General features: G+C 41.7%; 1 protein-coding gene across 4 annotated transcripts; it reads right to left on the minus strand.

The window, feature by feature from the left end:
- Positions 1-2,140: 2,140 nt before the first annotated feature.
- On the minus strand, positions 2,141-25,241 carry LOC110364716 (zinc finger protein 436). Of its 4 annotated transcripts, none has more exons than XM_065034280.1 (5): positions 21,365-25,241; positions 19,781-20,023; positions 17,588-17,689; positions 4,171-4,377; positions 2,141-3,852 (listed from the first exon to the last, which is right to left on the minus strand). In XM_065034280.1, exons 1-4 carry the CDS (start codon positions 21,435-21,437, stop codon positions 4,184-4,186), a joined length of 612 nt encoding a protein of 203 aa, XP_064890352.1. In that variant the 5' UTR covers positions 21,438-25,241; the 3' UTR covers positions 2,141-3,852; positions 4,171-4,183. The 4 variants fall into 4 exon arrangements, with proteins under 4 accessions (XP_064890352.1, XP_064890337.1, XP_064890329.1 ...); XM_065034265.1 differs by having other exon boundaries at positions 19,364-20,023; XM_065034257.1 differs by lacking the exons at positions 2,141-3,852; positions 4,171-4,377 and adding an exon at positions 16,100-17,507 and having other exon boundaries at positions 19,364-20,023; positions 21,365-21,437; positions 21,844-25,241.
- Between the last annotated feature and the right edge of the window lie 36 nt (positions 25,242-25,277).

The raw sequence follows: 25,277 nt of genomic DNA on the forward strand, positions 1-25,277 counted from the left end.
TCTCAAGGGAAGGGATCCCAGCCAATTGTTCCCACCTCCCTCAACTAAGGACAACCAGAAGTTACTGTTGTTCTTTAAGAAGAGATCCCACAGGTCCCACTTTATAACTGCCTGAATCAGGATTATTGGACTCTGAAAAGTGCTATGGCACAGTGATAAAGCAGATTTCTGGACTCAGGCATTCATGCCATCCTATTGAATGGAACACCAAAGCAGAGGAAGCGATGGCTTCCTGCAGGTCAGTTGAGCGTCCCGTTCAGAGCCATGGGGGGACACATGCTCATCCACTGCTCTTGCCAGAAGTGATCAGATTATACAAATTCCCACAGCTTCCTGCACTGCAATCTCAGAGGTGACTTTTTCCTTCCAGGGAAACAGCACACACTACACTGCTAATGGTGTGAGCTTCACCCAGACACAGATGTAAAAGCCACATCAAAAGTAGACATCAGAGAAATACATCTTCTATAAAAATGACCCAGAATGAAGATTAGTCAAGACAGCATCAAGGCAATAGCTCTGAAGCTGCCTTTGAAAAGCCACCTAGTCGTGATTACCATAGGCTGCCAAAAGAAAATGCAATGTGGGAAAACACACCAAATCACCTTAACACCATTATTCTGCATTCCTAGCCACTGGCCTTGTCTATGCCCTGATATGTGTTCAGGTACTACCAAGGAAGAAGAGGGAGTGAAAGAAGAGCATCACTGACAGGTATTGCATGCACACAGCTACAGGTGACAGCCTACCTGCACAGAGATCAGTCTGCACTCAACTTGATTCAGGGCCAGTGAAAAAAGTGACATTTAAAACCACTGCTCAGCAAAATTCATCCTTCCTCAGTTTTCCCTGAACAGGGAATGCAGAGAGCTTTGCAGAGAGCTTTCAATAGAAATTCCCACCTCAATTAGTGACCCGACTTCTGTATTCCCAATTCACTTCTCTCTAAAAGTGAGTTGTTTGGGAACCGCTGGCTTAGGAAGGTACTTGGGCAAAGCTGCTGTCAAAGTGCACCATAATTAATTGGACTAAATGTATACAAACCGGTTAGAGAAATTAGAGCTTGTGAAAATGCCAGCAAAAATAGCAAAAAACTTTGTAGGAAGAGGTTGTGCCTGATTTTAGACCAGCAAATATAATCAGACAACAGGCAAGATTGGAGGTACGCAAAGCAAATGTTTTGCTAGTTGCAATGCTGGTCCTTTGCCACTGTCATTTGTCATTGCTTCTGACAGTATTTGCTGTATAAAACGCTGAGAATCCCCCAAGACAAGGGGTGAGTACCCCAGTGCCTCTGACAGTTACATCTTGACAAGAAAGTAACAGAAAGCTATTAGCATGGCACAATCTTGCAGAGAAATGAGGGGGGAATTAAATGTCTCTATGTTATTCTTTCTCATTTCCCTGGGTCTTCAAAAATGAAGACATTTTACAACTTGAGGAACTAAAGAAAAATTTACAACTAGATATATTAATAATAAAAACTATAATTTGTCATCGTAGAGTAATAAATAAAAGTTTGGCTACTTGGAAGTGTGAATGGCAGTAGCTTATTCAATAATGGCAATGTTTATGCAACACTGAGTTTGAGTGGAATTCTTTTTTTTTTGGTCAGTCCTGTTGTCACAGTCCATGAGTATTGATCATTTTAGCACATTTTGTTGCTCTTCTCCCAGCAGAGGTTGATGTGACAATTGGTCTGGGAAAAGAGAAATGTCAGTTGCCTATGGAGGTCTCTGGAAAGTTTGCTACCACTTAACACCTCTAGAGAAACTTTGCTGATAAATAAAGGCTGTGAGATAGGATAAGCCAAGAACAATACCAAGAAATATTAAGTCAACAAGGGCAAATTCAGCAGTGAACAGACTAATAAGGTAAACTTGAAAAGCCAATTGAGTCTGAAGCAGCAGTAAGGCAGGAAGCTGATACTCTGCAGATCAGAAGAGCAATTACACTAAAGCAGGGCCAAACAAGATAAGTTAGAAAGTAGAAGAGAGAAATAAACTATTTTTTCACCTTGTTCTAGTGAAAGAAATCAGTTATACACAACTATATTACTTATGACTTACAGATCAATTTATTATTGAACTAAAGTAAAACAGATTGACTTCATGTGCCAGTTTATAAACCCAGCTGGACAAGCAACCTTTTATTAGCTGTGACACTTGTGAGCAAGGCAAGACAAAACAATACCTTTAAAGTTCTGGGGTTTGTAAGATAAGTAACAACTAATTAGGGAAGCCACCCATAGTGCACCTCCATATACACAGTTTATCTGCCCCATAGTCACACCGCTGATGCTTCACATGAGACACCCTGAGTCTAGAAGCTAGGTTAAGCACAGCTCTGCTCCCAGGCACAGATTAACTAAGGAATCACAGTCCCCGTGGGAGACAAAACCACCCTGCTGTGTCATTCTGGCAATACCACCTAATGTTAAAAGAGCCCTCAGCCCCATTGGCAGTAAAACCCAGCCTTGGCTTAGCAGAGCACTAACCCAAGTATAATGCTTTCAGATGAAAGCCAACGCATTTATAAGCAAGTCAGAGCACAGGACCATTTGTATTTTTGTCCGTCATGACTCAGACACATCTGAACAACTCCTCCAAGAACTATGAGGGAACTTGGGCATGTTCCTTCATCCAAAATGACCAGATCAAGAGAGGGAACTAGAAAAGATGTGTTTCTCCTTTGGGCCCAGATACCTCTATATCATTCAGTGCCACAAAGATGGACAAGAAGCAGCAGCATCCTCCAAAACCCTTGCTCTACTCTTGAAGCCTGTCCCTCCAACCCTTACTTTCTTTGATTTCTTAAGAGTCTTAGAAACCCAGCTGTGTGTCTCAGTAGATGAAGTGAGGAACATCCAGAGAGCTGTGCAGGATATGTAACCCTCTTCATCTGTGACTCTACTCCACATCACCTAACTGTAATCTGGGAAGGAGCCAGGGTTGCACTTCTCTGCTGGTACAAAACCACTCAAAGTTACTCATCACATTGCAAGAGTAACTTTCCATAGATATGGCTGTATCCTCTGAGAGGGAGTTCCTTACACAAACCTCACAAGCCAATTTTGAGAATTGGTGACATTCGCTAGCAAGGCAGCAGCTCCAAAGAAAATTACATCTCTTTGTGTCTAGTCCAACAAGTTGCTTCTGGGCAATCTGAGACACACATTCCGAGTACGCTGTCTTGAAAAATATCTTGTAAACTTGCACTGAGTTTGTATTTTTTGAGGTTTTGATTTGTATTTTTAATTACATTACCATGGAAAAAGACAACAGAGGCTTAAAGTTTCTCCTCTGCTGTGAGGGACAAGTTTGTTTGTGTTTTGTAAATCCAGGCAGATTTTTATACAGTGAGAATTAACAAACTCTGCTGAAACTGTTCTGTGATATAACCTGATCTATGGTGCAACGACACTTGCAAAAGGATTTAGTTAATGTTCAGTTTATCTGCCACCCCACTTATCTTCATAATAAAGCTAACGGGGTGACAATATGTTAAAAATAAGATAAAAGCTAAGCACAACAGTTAGCTTCAGTTCAGTCCAAGTTACCTTGAACCACCAAACACTGTAATCACCTTTCCAGGGTTTTTTTCTTTCTTTCCACCACTTTCCAGCATGGTCAAATACTCTTCCTGCCCCGTGAGCCACTGCAAGGCCTCCTTACCTCAGCTCCCCTCCAGGAGCTGTGCAGCTCATTATTTCCACCTCAGCACGGAGCCTGAGCATCTCTGTATCGAATTATCTTCCAGGTCTTCAGGGCGTTCTTCCCTATTCATCAAGGTCATTTCAAATTCTAATCATATCCTCTGATATTTCAGCTCTTGCTGCCAGCCTGATGTCATCTACAAGGATGAAAAGCACACACTGTACTCCAACATTTAGATCATCAATTAAACTCCTAGGCAGTGCCAAACCCTCTAATTTCCCAACGCCACTCCTTTTCTCCATTATTCTCCCCCTTTAACCCTCGCGACCTTCATGGTGAAGCTTGTTCTCAGCTGCTACTGATAGCAAACACTATGCATCAAGCACAAACTCTTGCTCCCTTCTGTAGGAGATGATGGTGGACTGCAAAGCTGCTTGTCAGTGCAAACAGCCCCACTACTTCACTGAAGACACATCCTTCCCCAGCCAGCCCAGCTACACATGCACCACCTCACCTTGCCTTCTTCCTTAGCCCTCCTGCCACCGCTCACCCCATAGGCATCCAACCTCTTCCCAAAGTAACACCAGCATTGGGCAGGGGTAGCTTAAAGCTGCCCTCACATGACTAGACGCTGCTTTGTGAACTTCTGGTGTGTCTCGGAGCAGCTGCCCTTCCACACGAGATGAGTCTCCCAAAAGGCAGTCAGATAGGTGGTATTTGCCTGTGTACAACAGGAGAAACAAAGCATGGCTGAAATATAGCTGCTACTACTTAAAACTAAATAATAAATACAAAAAGTAGGGAAGCCTTCCTAATTTTTAACTTAACAAAGGGAATGAAGAGGAGGATAAAAACGTGTGAGCAAAGTAGCAGTATGAGAAGTTAGGTCTCTTTCTGGGGAAATATAGTGGGATGCAGTGGAGAACTGTGAGTGTGTCAAGAGTCATGGCCATGGGATGGGGACGACACTGAAACCAGGAGATGAAACATTCAGCTTTGGCTCCTCCACTGTGGAACTGTCTGAGTCTACGATCCAGCTGCTGGTGGGGATGGAGACGAGCAGCTGCAGCAGTGGTAGTGCACATTATGGGGAGTAGTTGAGGAGACGGGGGGCAACTTTTTTCTCCTGAGAGAAGGGGCAGGTTGAGGAAGCCCTACCACCCCTGTCTCAAACCACAACCATAAGGAGATGTACAGATGGACATACATTGACTGCCTGGTTCAGGACTATTTAATACCCTTTGCAACAAGGGAGGATGGTGGGTTAGCCCAAGATGCTGAGCCACCTCACTCCATGTGCATACGGCAAAGCCAGACAAAAAAGAAAAGGTAAAAGACAACTATCCAAGCTACAACAAGCTTGGTTCTAGATTGGTAGCCTAATACTACAACAAATATGAAACAATAAATAGCTAGTGGAAGTTCAGGTCCACCAGCTAAAGCAGGGGGGTCAAGCTCATTTCCCCTGGGGGCCACATCTGCCTCACAGTTGCATTCAAAGGGCCAATTGTAACTACTCCTACATTTACACAGTCCTAAAACTAGATTCATCCCTTTGAAAGCAACCGCAGAGCTGATGAGGCCCCTGGTGAAAATGAGTTTGACACCCCATACCTGATAATTCCACCCTATGGAATTATCAGTCAAACATTTAACAGGTACAATACCATATAGGTAAAGCAAGCCATCAGAATATAACTCCAAATCAGAAATAACTCCAGCTGCTTTGTCTAAACTTAGTACAGCTTATCATTGTTTTGTTTTAATTCATTCTAGTAAGAACTTCAGCATAAGCAACATCTTACTTATTTTTTGTTGTTACTATGGTATATTCCATTACTAGCTTTAAGTGACAAATATGACTTCTCAAGGCCAGTAGTCACAGCCCAAAACAGACCCTGCTAGGTCTGAAAGCAATCAGATGGTCTGTAAATCAGCATGCAAGAGGATGAAAAAATGCTGAAGATCAGGAAGGAAGGAGCTGATGTTTAAACCCCAAACTGTAAGAAAGGGAATTCTCAAAGTACTGTAAATTAAGTTTTATTTAGGGAAAAAAGTGAAAGATAACAAGATGAAACTAAGAAAGTGATGGTATTTTCCCGATTCATGACCAAGCAATCCTTCCATTAACAAGATTCTGAAAAGCTTTAGTGAGCAGTAGCAAAAGGAAGGAGAATGTTGAGAGAATGTGAGCTAAGACTTTTGATATCAGTTGTAGGATAATAAAAGCAATAGCTGCATTAATGCTATTTCATTTTTAACTTTTGTCATTAAGGTGAGACTAATATTTCTAGAAAGACTTTTTTTTAAAATGTATTTCCTACGCTTCATTTGTATGATTGCTGACTCAAAATAAAGAATATCAAAGAAAGCAAAGGAATTAACTAGATCTAATAAGCGTTAAATTAAAACTATTTTCTATTAGTATTTATTCTATTCAAGATATTCTTTAGCCTTAGAAAGCAGTATAAAATCAACAATGAGCAATACAAAATAGGAAATATGTTTTGGTATGTAAAGCAAGAATTCTCTGCTGATTAGTTGTTTGTCAGGATTTGTAAATTGGCATTTTATTTGGAAGTCCTATATTCCATGACACATATGGAACTGAAGCATTGGAAAGTTTTCTAAATGAGACACATATGATTTTTTACTTACATCTCAGCAACAAAAATGGGCATGAACCCTCTGACTCTATGCACAGCAGCAGTCTTCCATGATCAAATAAAGAACCAAAATAGTTATACAAAAAAAAACACGGCAGGAACATAAGTTAAAGGTTAAGATACTCACTACCCCCACTATTTTACACCAGTTACACTTAAAATATCAGAGCAAAGTGTTAGATGTCTGGTAAATTCAGAGAGAAGAAGAAACAGCATTCTCATGGGAAGGTGGATCAGATTCTCCTTACCAGGCTCTGAGACATAGAAATATTGCAAGATCCAGTAATTGCTATCACTAGCAAAATATGACTGAACAATATTTTTTTCAGCACGCTGGCAGTGCATGTATAGGTGTCATTCTTACAAGATGGAATTTGCAAAGTTTTACAGGCTACTAGGTCTAGGACAATCTCCAAACACAGGACAGAATGGCACCACACACTCAGTACCGATGGAGGATGCTACAGTGATGTAGTCCGGCAAGCCCTGACTAGGGGCATGAAATTTGCCCTGGCTGAATGGCATCACCCTGGGGAACCAGGCATTAAATCTCATGTTCTACAGGCATTTTGTCACTATCACAATCACATCTTTCAACTGTGCTGTTATGTATTTTCAGGAATGTCTGCATACCTGTCACTATAAATGAAACAATTAATTACAAATTTATCCCTAGATAAAAGTGGCATTCACTTCAGCACACTGATTTTGGCAACCTAAACCTTTTCAAGTTTTTTATACAGTAAAACTGCAAGATCTTTCTGTAATCTTTCTATAATGTAATGTAGCCTGCAGCACATGAAATAAAAAAGTCACATTTCCCTGTCAGAAATTTCTCATTCTAACCCCACACTTCTCTGGTAAAATTTATGGAAACTATAAGACTACTTTTAGTTCAGTCACTACTTCAAAAACATCATCAAAGTCATATGTCTTGGATCCATTTTTTACACACAGAATTTTCTATATAACAGATCATTACCATTACCTTCCACTCTTTTGCTGCCTTAAGTGTCCACATACACATAGCTGCACTACAATTTTTTCATTAATTTATTTAACGTGCCTAGTATGGTAAAATTACATGCAATCTATCTCATGTATAAGAAGAATAATTTCTCTCACAGAGAACAAAAATTAATTTAGTTACAACACAAAGAATATTTACCTGTTCCTCCTTCCAAAGAGAATTAGTTAAATTATTTATTCATGTGGTCCACAATTTCTCATTCAGCTAAACAAGAGGGAACAATCCTTAAAGCCCTGGCCCTAGCAAAACTGGAGACAAATATTCCGTACCTGGGCACCAATTCTACTCCTTCACTGACACAAATTCAGAACCATAGATGTCTGAGGAACAAATTCTAGGGGTTGGGGGAAAAAACGGCAACACAAAAGTATTCCAAAGAACTAAGTTTTAAACAATATTACTTAGAAATATTAATTATTGTCTAGAAAAGTCAAAATAATGTAATAAAAATATTGCGTAAAAATATAGAAAGAGCTTAATGTTGTAAAGAAGCCAGGAAAAAAAAAAATCAGTCTGAACACAGAAATTCTTTTCAGATAGTAATAAACAACAGTGGGTGGCCAGCCAGCTGGGATTAAACCTTGCCCATGTATCAGCAAAGGTGCAAGAAAACAGAGTCTTTGGTTACCCACAGGTGGAAGCCTCAGTAAGGACACAAGTTCACTGCCAGAAGATGACTGCTCCTGGGCAAAGTTCGTCTCTTATTCTCTAATCAGTAATAAAAAGCTGAGTTATTCAGAATTGAATTATGGCAAATTTTGTGAGTGGATGTACATAATTTATGATTCTCCCCCGAGGCAGATAATTTGCAATGTTTTAATTGTTCTTAGAACATGCTGTCATCTCTTTCTCTGCTGCTTCTACTCCACGCCTAAGGGACTGATAAAGCACATTAGAAGCAACTGATGGAGTTCAGCAATGCTCAGGACCACCCAATGTCATTATTTATTTTAAAGACTGAATTAATCCCGAAGAAAGATGCTGTAATGACATTTCAAGAATTAACTCACTTCATATCGTCTTCTGTCAACTGATCTCAACGAGGGACTGGGTGGGATAGGATTTCACTTCTAAAGAAAGGCGGTGTCATTATGCCACCAGCAGGGATTCACAGGAAAAGCAAGGAAGAATGGAGGTATTGTTCAAAGCACGGTGCTTCAGTGCTTTGGATACTTCAGAGTGAGGAGTCTGCGCTAGTACCTATTCACTCGTTTCAGTAACTGCTAATGGGTTTCCTACAGAGTTTAGGCATTTTCCAGCTGAGGCATTTGCTGAGCGGGGATGTCAGATTGGTAGTTACATGTCTAAATTTCAGCCTCCCTAAAAATCACCCACTTCAAGCTCTGTAATGACCTGCCAAGACATCAGACTTGAATGGAAGCAGCGGAACTGCAATGCATGAATTTCCATTGGTCCTCTTCAAGCATCTATGCCACAGAGCCTACATAAATCCCATTTCTGATTGCAGTAACTTGCGTGGAGCGAAAAACCTTCACAACAATCTTTTCTGGTTGCCCTGGCATACGTGACAGTGTGGCTACTGCTGTCATTTTCTGCTTCTAGTGGTTCAGCTAAGGGTCTAGGTTTTCTGTGTGGAGATGTCAGCAGCTTTTGTCTTGAAGATGATCTTGTTAACTGGCTTCCTCTACCAGACAGTAAATGCTGGTCAGCTCATGTTTCTCAGACACTTGTCCTGAATAAGTAGCTATATTCCCCAGATGGGTTGTGCCATTGCTGTGTAGCAAAGACAGGACACCTGCATCTTCTTATCCTCCTCCAGAAATGCTTATCATGATGAATGGGAGGTGATGGAGGGGAGTGGGAACACCTCCATGCTCTGCTCTGCTCCATTTATCTGAATGACACCCAACTTGCCCAGGGAAGTGGAAAGGGGACAGTCTAGTTTATAAGTGGCAGGGAAAAGCCTTGGAAGAAAAAGGGACCAGATTGTGAACATGACCCTACACTGAGCAAGTTGATTGAGAAGGCCACAGTTCAGGCTGCTGAACCTAGACTGCACAGTTTAACTGTCCAGAAAATCAACTAGAATATTATGATAATCTAAGAAATCCCTCATTAAAGAGACTCTTCCTACCTGCCAGGACACCATGGCTTTTCTCAGTGTCTTGTTTACCAGAGAAATAAGAACAACACATGTTTATCTTGTCCATCCTCTGTAAGATCTGAACAGATCATATGCCTTAAGGAGGAATCCCACAAGCCTTAAGACCCACACCCATTCTCCTGCCTCCAGCATCCAGTCATTTAATGGTGCTGAGAAAGAAATCCACCTGCTTTGGCATGATGATGTTCTTCCCTAGTCTCCATCATATTGTATTGTCCACAAAGCAGCTACTAGAAAGAACTTGTTGGAACCATTCAGGTTTGCAGAGAAGACCAATATGTTGTAGATAAACAGATAAGAGTGTGTACATCTCATCACTACATCAAAACCTGCCATTCCCTTTAGTAGAAGATTTAAGTCTCTGGCACCATCTCATGTAAAGAAATAAATATGCATTGTAAAACGCCATGATGCTGCTGCTAAGAAAACAAAACAAAAATAAACAAACAAAAAAACCTTTTAAAACTGTGTGCATTCAAATTAGGTCCCTAAAATGCCTTCTTTTACATTTGAAGTGTTTTGGTAAAGAGCGCCATCTGTGTGCTTTCATGCAAATGATGGATTGCAAAGAGAAGAGGAACAAATTTGCCAACAGATAAAGTAACAAGAAAACAGAGAACAGGACTGGATGCACCAGAGGTCTGCATAAAGAAACAGGAGACTGTGAAATTCAAGAATTTTGCCTATGACTTATGAGAAGCGAGACAAAATAATGAGAGAAAAGATCCCAGACAACGTCCACTACCACTGGGCACAAAAGGCAAGTCACTTCTGCTCAAAAAGAACCCAAGAGAGATTGTAAGAATTTGATATGCACTGTCCCTTTGCCTCTATTATGTACACAAGTGTTTCGGGTCAGGCCACACTTGCACACATATATTTTGGTGTTTGTGAGTATATGCGTGTTTGAGTGCGATTGAATTAAATCCATGCAAGAATTAACATGAATGTGTAAAAGCAAATTGCTTAGAGAGTGTATTTGTACTTGCAGGTCATATAAAAAATAAACTGAGAAAAATATCTGGAGGAGGAAAAATTTCCACTGAAAAGATTGTGTATTATCTTTTAAAAGATCAATATAAAAGAGATATAAGGAAAACATTTTATACATGTTGTTATAAATGCTCTGTAGAGTGACTCTAAATATAATATGGTGTAAAATGCCTGAGGAATATATTATAAATGCTGTCATTTGAATACTTGGCTGTATGATAATGAATATACAAATAAGGATATGGGAAAATGGAGCTGGTGTAGCACACACAAGTATTTTCATACAGAGAAATAATAACACGAGAAATATTGTAAGCAGATATTTAAAATGCAAACCTATCTAAAGAAAATAATCCAGTACACATTATTTCATTTCCATCTTTCTATAATGATTACTAAACCACTAGAGGATGGAAAGATTTTATATCTTCATGTGGAGTCTCAGAAGTTGGCTACTAGATGCTGCATTTGCTACACAGACAGTCAGACAGTTGTGTGTTGTCTTTAAGTTTTGTACTGTAACATTACCTGGATTTTTACTTTTTTTTTGTCACTATACAAGGCATATGAAATTGGTTTCATTTCCCTCACCACGAGACTGTGATATTTGTCTCTCTTAAACCTACACTAAAACCATTATAGAGCTTCTGGGCGATATTTGGAAACATGCCTGAAGCAATGGAAAGAGGAAGAAAAAATAAAATATGGACAGTGTATTTCCAGAAATTAGATATTTGTGGTCTCAGTGAACTGACAGTAAGACCCCAAAGCAAGTAAATCCTTGGAGAACAGGCAGTGGGAAGATGAGCAGTATCTTAAATGACATTAAGTGTGCAAGTAAACACTATCTGAAACTAGAGGAAGGACAAAAGGTGAAGAGAATAAATCTGATGAGCCACAAATTTCCCCAATGGTCTGAAATCATGAACATGAACTACACAGGAGGCGACAAGTAGGTCAGATTACATAAGATAAATGTTAAAAAAAAAAAAGGGAACTGCAAGACTGGCCAAGCAACAAAAGGTAATGCAATGAGAAAGTAAAATAGTGTGAAAGTATTCTATAATATTACTGACTGGAAGACAAAGACTACAGGAAGAGCTGAGTCTCTGTTCAGTGAGACAGGGAAAAGCATCAACAGAAGAAATCAACATCTGTGTCTTTCCTAGAAAGAACTGTATAAATTAATAATTAACATAATTAATATCAGCAACAAAATTATAAGAGTTCAGGTTAGAGCAGGTAGAGGTTACAAAGTATCTGGGTTAGATTTTTTTAATGTCACCTGTAGGCTTGAGCAAGCTGAGGTATGCTGGTAGATGTCATAGAGATCTCAGGAAAGATGGACAAGATTGCAAAATATAGACTGAGGGAAATGCAAAAGGAAAAGGAAGAACCTGTGAACTATTTTTAGTGAGGCTGACTTAAATACGAGAGCAATACGGAAACAAGACTTAGCAGTCACACAGAAGTTAAAAAGAATAGACAGTATAGATTTCCAAAGCCAAATTATGTCATCTCAAATTTTCTCTTACAATAGAGTGAGAGGCGTTGTTTAAAACAGAGGACTCAAAGATGGCATACAGTCTATGCTTTTAAAATTTTTAAATACTATCTCACATGATTATTCTCATGAATAAGCTGAAGAAAGAATACTATAAAAGGAATGCAAATCCTGTCGGAAAATCACAATAGTTATTTGCAATTCAATTATAAGCTGGGAAATTATACTATGTCTTAACCTCAGACCAGAATTATTTGACAGATTCATTAATTATTTGAATGATGGGATACAGAGTATGTTCTTCAAAACAACAGACAAGGTGGGAAAGCTGCAAGCACTGTGGAGGGCAGGGATAGAATTCAGAATATTTCTATTAAATTGGAACACAAGAGTTCTACTTAAGCTAGTGACAATGATGTGATTCAAATTACAAATAATTCCATGGATACCTAATACAGACTCCCTAGACTAATTCCAGAGATAGTTTTGAAAGATTTTTATATAAAAGAACATTGTTAATTTTCCAAACTCAATAGTTCAAAATAATAAAATGCCATATCAAAGCTTTCTATCCAATTGAAGTATTATGACAGACTCTTTAATTACTTGCATACTATTTTGCACGAAAAAACCCACTGTTTTCTTCAGTGAACTTGAGGGATGAACAAGAAAACTCTTCAGGATCTTTTTTTTAACTTCTGTCACCTACGTGTGGTCTTAAAAGTTATCATGCCACACAGTTCAAACTCTGCTAAACCAACAAAATAATTCACTTTATTTCCTTTTGTGTGACACTCACTGCTGCAATACTTATAGGCTAGATTCATTTATACACTGGGATCATTTCACCAACTTCAGACATGTTCAACTACTTAATGTAAGCTTCCTTTTTCCCTTCAAGGAAGAGCAGACCTTTCTAGAAAGAGATTTATTTGAGCTGCTATAGGGGTCCATAATAGGATGCTGCATAAAGGTCTACTGACGATCAATAGTATCCAACACAACAATCTGATTAACATCTCTATCATAGACCATGTAGTCCCAGGAAAATAATCCACTTTCATTGCAAAGCAGTATCTGCAACCTTGAATGGGGTACCGAGATGCCCCAAAGCACACAGGGAATTTAGCCATCACAGAATGGAACTTGGAAAACCTGGAACAATGAGCAGCACCCAAGACTGACATAAAACAAGTCACATCCTTTGCAAATCAAACTTAATCCTGACAAATAGAGCAAAGTACCCTAAAAAAGAGAGGTCAAGCTCCATCTACAATCCTTTATTCACAAATACAATGAGCCACCAGGATCTAGATAGAGACCATTATCCCAGAGGTCTTCTGAAGTTTGTTTCAGAACACCTTAGGAGTGTCTTACCTCTGAGATTAGGCATGTCCCCAGCATATGTTCTGCTACTCACATACTTCCTGTTCTCCAAACACATTCCACCTTTAGGGTTAGCAATGCACTATCCCCTAACACAGAAAAAAGAGAAAAGGGGCATGGTGTCCTTGGGGTGGCTGGATCCGTCAGGAAGTTTCTGTAGCCCACAGCATTTCCAATGATAGCCCCAGAATTATTACATCCCTGCCCATGGTCTGGGCAATGACCCTCTGGGATTAGGATCCCAGGACTAGTAACGACTGTGCCAGGACTAACTTAATAGATCACTGCAGCAGCTCTTCTCCTAGAGTTTGGACAATATCTTCTCTAAGTCCGTTTTGCAGAGGTTCTCAAGATACTATGATAGTGGATATACCATGGCTATAAGGTAAGGACTGTCCATGCTGCTTCACAGACTTACAAAATCACTCAGGTCAGAAGGAACCTGACAAGGTTTCTAGTCCAAGCTCCTGGTTAAAGCAGGGTCAACACTGAATTCAGACAAGATTGCTCAGAGCTTTGGCCCATGAGGTCCTGAAAACCTCAAAGGACGAAGACTTCACAACCTCTCTGAGCAACCTATGCTTTGTTGTCATCCTGGTGAAACAATATTTTGATTGCATACAGCCCCAAGTAAGAAAGAATGTGATTTTCATGTTGCAATGAACACTGGCTGTTAGCGTGCCTTGGAGAAGCAGATGGACATGATGTAAGATACTAAATCTCCAATCCTAGGACTCTACAGCTGTCAGAGAAACTCTTATCTCCTCCAGATTACCTTTCACTTGCTACACACTCTCCAGTGCCTAACATAGAATCATAGAATAGTTTGGGTTGGAAGGGACCTTCTAATGTCATCCAGTCCAAACCCCTTGCAATGAGCAGGGACATCTTCAACTAGGTCAGGTTGCTCACAGCCCCGTCCAGCCTGGCCTTGTATGTTTTCAGGTGTGGGGCATCTACCACCTCTCTGGGCAACCCGTCCCACTGTCTCACCACCCTCATTGCAAAAAGTTTCTTCCTCATGTCTAGACTGAATCTCCCCACATGCAGTTTAAAACCAACACCCCTGTCCTATTGTAACAAGCCCTGATAAAAAGTCCAACCCCATCTTTCTTATAGGCCCCTATTTAGTACTGAAAGGCCACAATAAGGTCTCCCCAGAACCTTCTCTTCTCTAGGTTGAACAACACCAACTCTCTCAGCCTATCCTCAGAAGAGAGTTGTTCCAGCCCTCTGATCATCTTGGTGGCCCTGCCCTGGCCCCTCTCCAACATCTTCATGTCTTTCCTGTACTGAGGGCTCCAGAGCTGGATGCAAGACTCCAGGTGGGGTCTCACCAGAGCAGAGTAGAGGGGCAGAATCACCTCCCTTGACCTGCTGGCCACACTCCTTTTGATGCAGCCCAAAATACAATTGGCCTTCTTGGCTGCAAGCACACATTGCCAGCTCATGTTCAATCTTTCACCCACCAATACTCCCAAGTCCTTCCCTGCATGGCTGCTCTCAATCCCTTCATCAACCCCAGCCTGTATTGATACCAGGGATTGCCTGGACCCAGGTGCAGGACCTCGTACTTGGTTTTGTTGAACCTCATGAGGTTTGCATTGGCCCACTTCTTGAGCTTGTCCAGGTACCTTTGGATGGCATTCCATCCCTGAGGTGTGTCAAGTGTATCACTCAGCTTCGTGTCACTACAAACTTGCTGAGGGTGCACTTGATCACACTGCCTATGTCACTGATGAAGACATTAAACACTACTGGTTGCAGTATGGACCCCTGAGGGATATCACTTGTCACTGGTGTCCACCCAGACATTGTGTCGTTGACCATTACTTTCTGGGTGTGACCATCTAACCAGTTCCTTATCCACCAAACAATCCACCCATCAAATACACCTTTCACAGACCACAGACTTGAAGTTTACCAGGAGAGCATCTGTGGTATCATCTTACATGTTCCTGGACACTGCAAAGCTCTCCAGTACTCCAGCCAAGCTGTAAGACACACACACTCAGACACACACACTCCCTTGTACACCATTGCCAGAGCACTGCAAGGAAGAGGCAAGCAGCATTCTAGATACCTCCCAACAGATGCAAGAAGCCCTCAAGCCCCATCCCACCTAGGAATGGGCATCTTATTAGGATCAGAGGTGCTTTAGAGAATCACAAGTTTGGGAGGATAGGAGAAGAAAGACTTCTTCCACTCTCACTGACGTGGGAGAGAAGTAACAAAAAATTAGGAAGAATTATGGTTTCTTGTGCTCTTCTGTATCAACACTTCCTCTAGTCCCCAGTACACTTGCAGTTCAGAGCTATTTCAGGACTTTATCCTCAAGTTCAGATGGGAACCAACAAACGCATAGAGAACACCAACACAAAAGGATGTAGCTCACCTTAGTTTTGCTACAAAATGCTCCTAAAACTGCCAGCTACAAACAGAAACATCATATACAAACTCCCTCCCAACAGGTAAAAATCCTGCCTAAGCCCTTGAATAAGAGATTCCTCCTATCTGGTCTCGGTTGCAGAAGTGGCAGACTTAGCTGTTGCCTTTTTCATCAGTCTCCAAAGATAGAAATATAAGGAGGTGCCCAGATGCAGGGAAAAGGGAAGACAGGAGCAAAGCCAAAGGAGCCAGGGAAGGCATATATATTAGACTAATTGGACTCCAGTTTAAGTATCGAAATCTTAAGCACTGGTGATCTTTTAAAAATGACAGAAGCTCAACAAAGACTGATTTCTAACAAAAACGCAACATTTTAATATTGAACACCTTAAAAAAAACTACTAAAATACAAACTTTAACAATTGCTTTGATGAGAGGATTCTTCTTCTAAGTAAAAGGAAATTAAACATCCAATAAATGATTAACAGTTTACATAGAATGTTAGCAACTTTTACTGAAGCTCTTAAGTCTAGAGCCCCATGACTCTGGTAAGCTAAACTGACGGAAAACAAACCCCAAACATTTCAGTACAAGTTTGCATTGAAGGAATGACCTTTAAAGCCTCTCAATGTGGCCTAAATGAATATACCACTGAGTTTAAGACTAATACAAAATGCTACAAAATAAAAATCAGTGGGTGATTGTCACAGTCTATATTCATACACACAGAAAGACAGTCACACCTGATCCCACAGAGTTTTATCTTTGGACCAGAATCTGACATCATTGTGCTGTCACCAACAAGATGACTTGCTAAGAAAAGTAGTGTTTCCAGTTCTTAAAATGTAAACCATGTTTAATTAATTACAAACAGTGCATCCTTTCAACAAGATGTCATTAAAAAAAACCCCACAAAACCAACAACTCCCAGAGTCAGTTCAAGAGAAAGACTGTTTGGCATAGTCAAAAGCCCCAAAGTTTCTTTACCCCAGCAGCCTTTCAAAGGCAAATCATAGTCAGCTCATTTGCACTTTTCCCCCTGCAGACTTTGCAAGGTGGTGCATGTGAGCTTCTCAGTATTCCTCCCCAAATGATCATTATTTACCCCAGTGCTACCCCCAATGAACTAATCCGTAACAGTCAACAACATGTAATAATCCAAACAGGGTATGACAATATCGAAAAACATACTCAAGAGAGTTAACCTTTGAACAAAAGAACAAGCATCTTATAAAACAATTTGGCTTTCTGTCATAAACTCTTGGTAAGCAAAGTAGACTTGAATGGTGGCATTTTGTTGGTTTGGGCTATTATTTTTTTTATGGTCAGCATCTTTGCAGGTACTACAATTTCAACATTACAACAGAAAGATCACGTTTGAGTGAGAAAACAGCACAAAACAGTAGTCACATTTGTTTGCATCAGATACATTCACAGCACAAAGCTGATCAAGTTGTAGAAGTTGCAGGATGTTGAGAGACTGGGAGGCGAGTGGTAGGCAGAATTCCAGGCGCAGATGACTGGGGTAAACAACTGGCATTTTCAGGGAGGAGACTGCTAGGATTAAGAAGAGGAAAAGAAAGAGACGCCACTGCAGCTGCCTGCCGTCCTAGCAGAAGTCCTAAGCTATAGACATTTGAATTAATGAGATCATTGCCTGGGAGGAGTATATTCAGTTGTTTCTGAATTTCTTGCAGGACCTGCAGCTGACTTTGCTGATTCAGAAGCAGCATATCCATATTTTCCCTCATTTTCTTCACTGTACAAAGATAAGAGAATGTTAATGCTTGCTATGTAAAAATACTTTGCATGGCAATTTAGAACCCTTTTTATACTTACACTCTTCAAGAACAAGACTCAAGTGATCCATTGTATGTTTCTCTGTACCACACCTTTGCTCTTCTTTATGATGCAGAAAGGTAGCTTCAGAATGGTTTGCATCTGAAAGGAAGAGTGAGAAAGTCAAGAGTCCACTTTATCACTGCTCGCTAGGTCAGCATTTAAATATGCTTTCACACAAGAAAAAGGCAGTTACACCAGTAACAACTATTCCTCTCACCCACATTTTAAACTCAAAACTTCCTTCAAGTCACATGTTGGCCTAAACAAAGCCAGAACAAAGACTGAGACCTTGAAACATTACAGACTTGGGTATCATCACAAGCAAGACACCTTCCTCTTGCTTCCCCCATACCCTTTTTTTGAGGCCAAAAGGAAGGTGAGGGGGAGAGGAGGGGTGAGGAAGCAAAGCTGGAGCAAGGGACCTGTTAAGGAATAGGACAGCTGAGATTTAGTAAAAATGCACTCAAATTGCAAATACATAAACCCCTTATTTGCAATTGTATCAGATACAGAAATCAGGTTTCATTCCTAATCCACACATTGCAAGGCCAGTGTGGCATGTGTTTGATCAAAAGGAAATTTTATTAGGGAGCTTCAATTACAATGATGCAGTAGCTATAGTTACTCCAGAATAAGTTTGCACACTTTCTTTTCAAGCAGGTATAGTATTAGGATGATCTGATATTAATTATTGGCCAACTGCAGGGTAAAAAGGACACTTTTAAAATGAATTATAAACTCTTACATCTAAAAAACCCCTATAAAAAGCCCTTAAGGAAAAAAAAAAGGAGTGTAAGTTCCCATCTTTAGCTCTCATTATCAGAGTTACTAGGCCACCTTTCTACCTATGGACTGAGAGGTCTCAAACCCGACCTTAGGAATTCAGTTTTGCCATTTCGTTATAACTTCGTTATTATTTCCATTGCTAAGATGAAAAGCTCTTCCTGCTCAGATATTTTTTCTCAGAAGGAAAAACAAAACAAATTAAAAATAAAAACCTCACACACAAGATACCTTCTCATATGGCTTCATGTTTTAATTGCCCTGCTGTTACATGATCAAGACCCCACATGCAGTACAATTCTATGGGTAGCTAGGCAAGACCCATTATTAAATACAAAATATTTTTGACCAAGTATAAGGGGACTGCCCATGCAAAGGTACAACAGGAAAAAAAAAAGGCAGTTTTTATCCCAGAGTTTCTGGTCATTACAAGAACATGTAATATTACAAAAAATCCAGAAAACACTCTACTTTAAACAATCACCTTGCCTGACAGCTTGTGCTATGCTAACAGCATTACAGAGGGATGGCAGTAGACACTTTCCACTGCAGACAGCGAAAAGCTGCTCATTTCTTATTCACATATAACAAAAATTAACTGCTGGAAAATGCCAAGGCCCTGATTCACAACTAAATCCCTTCCACTTCCCTAAGCTTAGTGTTTTGTTGGCTAAGCGCCTCTGAAGATCTAGGGCTAGACATCAGGCAAAACTATAAAGCAGGAATTAGTGGGATCTGAGAGCTCTGCAGAGTCTAAGGTCCCATGCAGCCTTCATGGCAAAGTTTAAACTTAAGGCACTTCTCCAAATGACAGAGATTAATATATATTATATAGGAAGGGAAAAAACAAACCAACCAACTAACCCCAACTCATACCCACAGCGAGGAGGGAGAAGTGTTTAGAAACAAATGGAGACCACCATATCTGATACATCCCCTGTTGAGTCTGTACAGCTTGCAATTAAACTCAATAGACTTTAATTCAGTTACCTGCTGTGCGTTCACTGGGTCTCTCTCTCAAATCAGTCTGTTGATGTTTGATGAAGTCTGAGCATAGACGAAAACTATCTCCACACTCGGTACACCTACAGGGCTTCTCATCTATATGGACTCTCTGATGCTGGAAGAGAGCTGCGCTTCCGCTGAAGCTTTTCCTGCACGAGGTACAGGAAAAGGCTTTCTTTTTCACATGGATTTTGTGGTGGGCGATAAGGTTTGAGGAACGGCTAAAGGCCTTCTCACATTCCTTGCACTTGTAAGGCCTCTCCCCTGTATGGATTCTCTGGTGCATCACCAGGTTGGCCTTCCTGCTAAATCTCTTCCCACATTCTACACACTCAAACATTTTTTCTCCCGTGTGGGTTTGCAGGTGGTTCAGGAGCCTGGTGCTCCCCTTAAAGCCCTTACCGCATTCTGTACACTTGTAGGGTTTCTCTTCGGTGTGCAGTTTCTGAACATTGGCAACAAGGGCGAGTTTCTTGGAGGCTCTTTTTCGGTGAGGGGGTTTATTACACGCTGCTTCCTGCTCCCTTTGTGGACTGGCTGCCCCCCAGTCTGGGCTGTGGGCTTCAGGTAGCTGAGGCAGTACATCCTGCTTAAGGTGTTCCGAGAGGGCTCTCTCTATCTCGTTTTCACTCAAAATGCAGTTCCCTGATGGAATAAGAGAGCAATCTGACACTCCTCCTTCCCTAAGACAGATAAGCTGCTCCTTGTAAAATAAACTAATTTCTCAGGCCTAGCATCAAGTTGGACCAGATTCCCCTTTCCCAAAAAGGAAATTATGAAGATTGAGACAAGAAGATAAGGAAAAGAAAAAGCAGCACAGGGAAGAAGAGACAGGTAAGAAACCCACCTCTTCTCTTCCTGACCCTCCCCATTTCCTTGATCTTCCTTCCCTGAGGGAATGGCAAAGGAAGTCTGCCAAAATGAAGGAAGGAAAACGAGCATGCTGAAACGTTTTATCCACCACAAATATCTACTTTTAGCTATTTGTTCCTGCAGATTTTGCTCAAAAGCCTTCCAGCCTGATGAATTAGTATTTAAACTCTGGTTTAAAGCTGTGTATTTGGCTGGGGATGGTTCAACACAAAGTCACCTCAACCTTCATTAGGCAAAATCAACAGGGAGGTTCAGGTTGTTCTTCGTTTGCGTTAGTTAATATTTGTGAAAAAAAAAAAAACCAAACTTCTTTTGCATCAGTTTTTCTCCCTAATTAGCACAAGAACAGTTGTAATTATTATAGGTATACTGTATATTCATGCATGAGAAGTCAAAGGAGTTAGATTTTTTTTTTTGTGAGACACCAAGAAACAAAATTCTTAACTAACGTTTCCTTGAAGAGACCAAATGCTTTCTATTTACATGACCACACCTGCCAAGATCTAAATACCAGTGACCAAAAAAACCGACCAAACAACCAAACAATAACAAACGACAAAAAGAAACCAAAACATGTACCAAGGGCAGCTCAACTTTTACATCAAGGAATTACATCCAAGAGTTATCTTTCTCAGAGAGGGATGAAGACTCTCTCACAGGAGCAGTCACTCCCTCTCTCTATAACCAAGCAGCTGGTTATTCCCAGAGGCCCATGCAAAGACTGCAGGTCTCTAATAGTAAAAAGGGAAGTGAACAACCCTCCATTCCCATTCAGAGCTAGTTCCAGGGAGTCACACACCATTTCAGATACAGCTCCACAACTCCCTCAGACCTTCCTCACCCCTGAAAGAGCCTGAAAAAGACAAGTATCCTGGCTTTCCTTTACTCCAAATGAACTGCACTGTCTTATTTTAAAACAGCTGATAGAATCCCACCACACAAAGAAACACAAAACACCACTGACAACCCTGTCCCAGCCTTGCATGCTGTATCACATCCTAGCAAGCCAGGACAGAGCAGGCAGCTGAGAAGAAGGAACTCAATGTCTCCAGCATCACTTGGTGGAGCCTCAAGCTTCCTGCTGGGATTTAACTACCACCGTTTACATCTCACCTGCACATTCTTCAATATCGCTTTTCTCTGGCTCCTGGAGAAGAGAGAACACAGGCTCTATTACTGGCTCCATCTAGAAGAGATGAGGAGACCTGGAGTGTGAAACTTTCCTCACACAGATGGGAGAAGGAACGGGGCAGACACAGGTGCAGCGCATTTTAGCAGTACCCACAGGCTGCCTTGACGGGGCAAACCTGCGCATGCTACTGAACGCCACCTAAACAGAGAGGTGACACACCTGAAGGCTGGCGACTTGCAAGCTGGAGACCTTAATAAAGAGACCAGCGTGATGAAAAGCAATGTCACCTACCCTCAACCTCCCTCTAACACCTCCCTCAGCCCCAACACCACCTTCTTCTTCCCAACCTGCGATACACCCCCGCCAGCTAACAACTTCCCCCTGAGCAGCACCTCAGCCCGCCCCAGCCCTGCTTTTGGGCCGCCGGGTGAGCCCGGCCCGCTCCCAGCCGGGCCCCTACCTCCCCTCCCGCGGGCTCCCAGGCCGGCTGCTACGGCGGGTGGGGTCGCGCTTTACCCCTCCCCAGGCCTGCTGCCGCCTCTCCCTGCCGGGGGCAAGACAGCGACTGGCCCCGGGGAAGCGCTGCGCCCCACCCCGCCCCTCCTGCGCGGTGCCGAAAGGCCGGGGGAGGTGGGAGAGACGGGGGACAATGGGCTGGGCCCCCGGGCTGCCTTTCCTGGGGCTTGCTGCACGGCCAGGGCTGCGGATCCCCGGCCTTAACCTGCCGAGCCGACCCGGGGCTACACGAGCAGCCCGCCAAGTTGTTCACAAATATTTCCTTTGTAGTTCTTTTTTTTAAACTATAAATTTCTTAATATATATTTTGAAGCTGAGTGTAATTTTTCCCCCCGTTAAACCTGTTTAAATTACCCATGAAAAGATAGCCATCCACTTTAAAGCCCAGATTCCCAGTAACCTATGAAAATAATTTGGCTTACATTACACTAAAAAAATAAATGGAAGCACAGTATACCTGTTGCCAAGATCTTAAAGAAAATCAACCATAAACTTAGACAATATTAAAGCCAGAAATTTCCCCTTCAAATCCGAATAGTCATTAGGTGTGAGATTTATTATAATCTCAGTTTCTTAAACTTTGTTTAATAAATAGCTCAGCTTTAAACATAAAGCATTTCTGAGATCTATTTATCATATTTCACTCACAAGACAAATTGAAAATTCTAGTTTTTTTATTTTCCACTACATTCAACAAACTTCTTGTCAAGTCTGGAATAAAGAAAGGAATTATTTAATAAATAGCAAGTGTAATTCAACAGCTTACAAAATCATGACATTGATAATTTATGTGGGTTAAATAAATAATTAAATGCATGTTAACTTATACAACTGCTTGTGTGTATATGCAGTGTATTCTCCTCACTAACAAAAAAAATGATTATTTTATGAAAAGACTACTCTTAGTTCAAGATTTCTGAATGTTCAGCAAACAATAAGAATCAATCTTTCCTTTAGGAAAGAAACCCCTTAAGAAGTATGCCTATATGATATGATTAACATCGCTTACTTAATTCAAATTTGCTCACTTGATTCAAACTATGATTAAAATCCTCATTATAAATTAGTTTGGTATGAATTAAACTCCTATAGATTATTCACAACAAACCATCCTGCTGTCATCCTCCAGCCTTTTATTGCTGTTACTCTGATGATGCTCACCTCTGTGCATAGGATGTTTCAAAGCTTTTATCAATGCACCCCTGGCCGTCTTCACAGTTTTTCCTTACCCAGTCAGCAACTAGCTTCATTTCCATTTCCTTCAGCCCTGCCACTCCAAAGATCTGGAAGTACTTCTGAGCAACAGAAAAAAACCACATTCCCAAACAGCTATAGGTCCTCTTCCTTTTTCATACCCACCTCCACCCTCTGGGAGGTTGATTATTGTCCTGTTCAAGGATCAGCATCTTCTTTTGCGTTGGCATGTAAATATTAACGTAACCTTCCTCAGTGCGGTACTCCTGCAGCTGCCTTACTGACAATTTGATCCTGGGTCCCATTTTCCCTACCTGTGATTATTTTCCAGGCATACACCCCAAGCACCATTTCCAGCTGGTGGAGAGCAGGCTGGACACAGTTGCTACTGCATTTTTCCCCATTTTTTTACCCTTTTTTTCAGGACTTTAAGCTGTGCTCCCTTGCAGCCTCTGTGAAAGCCTTTAGCAAAGGCTTTCCCCTCCTTCAGCTGACTACACCACCCACTCAGTGGGTAGGTATGCCACTGATCCTTCGTCTTGTTTTTCCATCTCATGTGAACACATTTTCTTATTTACACAAATGTCTCTCTTGCAATGGCTAATTCTCCTGGTCAACAACACATATCTCAGTGGAGCAACATTTGGATATGAGGCCTGTAGAACAATTACTCAACAGAACCATTTAAAAGGGACTGGGAATAAATCATAAAACAGTTCAGCACGTACAGTGGGGACAACAGAACTGTCTTCCCGCCATATCAAGCTGGAAGGAAAAGTTGTGGTAAGTTTGCTCAAGGGCAGCAAAGCATAAAAAAGTATTTTGTTTCCTCTTCTTTCAACAATTGTGGAAACCACTGCATTTAACTCTGATTATTTAACAATCCTAAGCAATTTTTAATGAATATTGATGTCAGTATTTAAACATAGACAAGCATCAGGTTCATGTTCTGCGAACCTTTGCATCCCAAGCCAAAAATAAGTGTGTCCTGTTCTCTTGGTTGACTCAGTACTTCCAAATGATGCACCTCAACTGCATGAGTGTCTCATAAAAATCTAGATGTTTTTCGTAAATCCAGATTTTTTTTTCGCATGCACTCTGAGTTTGGTTTTTTTTTTTTTTTTTTGGTTTTTCATCAAAATAGCCACTGTTCCTCATTTATAGAACAGTTTGGGAACTTATCAGGTGCTGAAATTTGGGAATCATAGAATGATTTGGGTTGGCCGGGACCTTCAAATATTGCCCCAGTCCTGCCATGGGCACAGACATCTTTCACTAGATGAGGTTGCTGAAAGTCCCATCCAACCTTGAATGCTTCCAACCATGAGGCTGCCACAACCCCTCTGGGAAACCTGTGCCTTACCAGCCCCATGGTAAAAAATTTCTTCCTTATGTCCCATCTAAATCTACCCTCTTTCAATTTAAAACCATTGTCCCTTTTCCTGTCACTACAGGCCCCCAGTTAAAAAAGTCTTTCTTATCAGCCCCCATTATATATTGAAAGGCGACAATAAGGTCTCCCCAGAGCCTTCTCTTTATTCTGTAGCTGGAAAGAAGAAATCTGAGAGGGGAAACAGAGGCAGTTGTGATACAAAGTCATGCACGGGAGCTTTAGACAACAGAAAAATGTGGCAGCGTGAGGAAGCTGCAGCACAGCATGGCAAGAACTGGAAGCCATGGCACAGGCAGGGTAGCAGAGCAGGTTGGCCAATTGAGAAGGCCGACAAAACCTCGTCCTGTTTGCTTCCTACTGCCCGGTGGTGTCCGACCGAGTGCAGACGCTGCACTTCCACGGAGTGGGGCTGCACCCCTATGGCTAGATGCAGCCATGCCCAGGCCCCACTGTGTGACCTGTGTCAGCACCGTGCCTGGCCGCAGACCTGCTCCGGCCTCTCCTCGCTCCTTCCAAGTCCCTCAGTGGGGCCAGGCCACGGGTCGCGGCCCGTGGCCCGGGGACAGACAAAGACGAGCGGCTGGGAGAGGCCGGCGGCCGCCCTGGGGCAGCGGGAGAGGCTGCGAGGTGCGCGACGCCTCGGGAACGGCGGCGGTAGAAGCCGCGGGCGGGGAGAGGCTCCACCGGGGACCGAGCCCAGCCCCGCCGCCAGGCCGGGCCTCGCCTGCCGGGCCCTCCTGCAGCCCCGCACCCGGCCACGGGAGAACCTCCGGCCGGTGCCTCCGCGGTGA

This window comes from Columba livia, chromosome 1 (assembly GCF_036013475.1).
Source record: "Columba livia isolate bColLiv1 breed racing homer chromosome 1, bColLiv1.pat.W.v2, whole genome shotgun sequence".
NCBI classification, from domain to species: Eukaryota; Metazoa; Chordata; class Aves; order Columbiformes; family Columbidae; genus Columba; species Columba livia.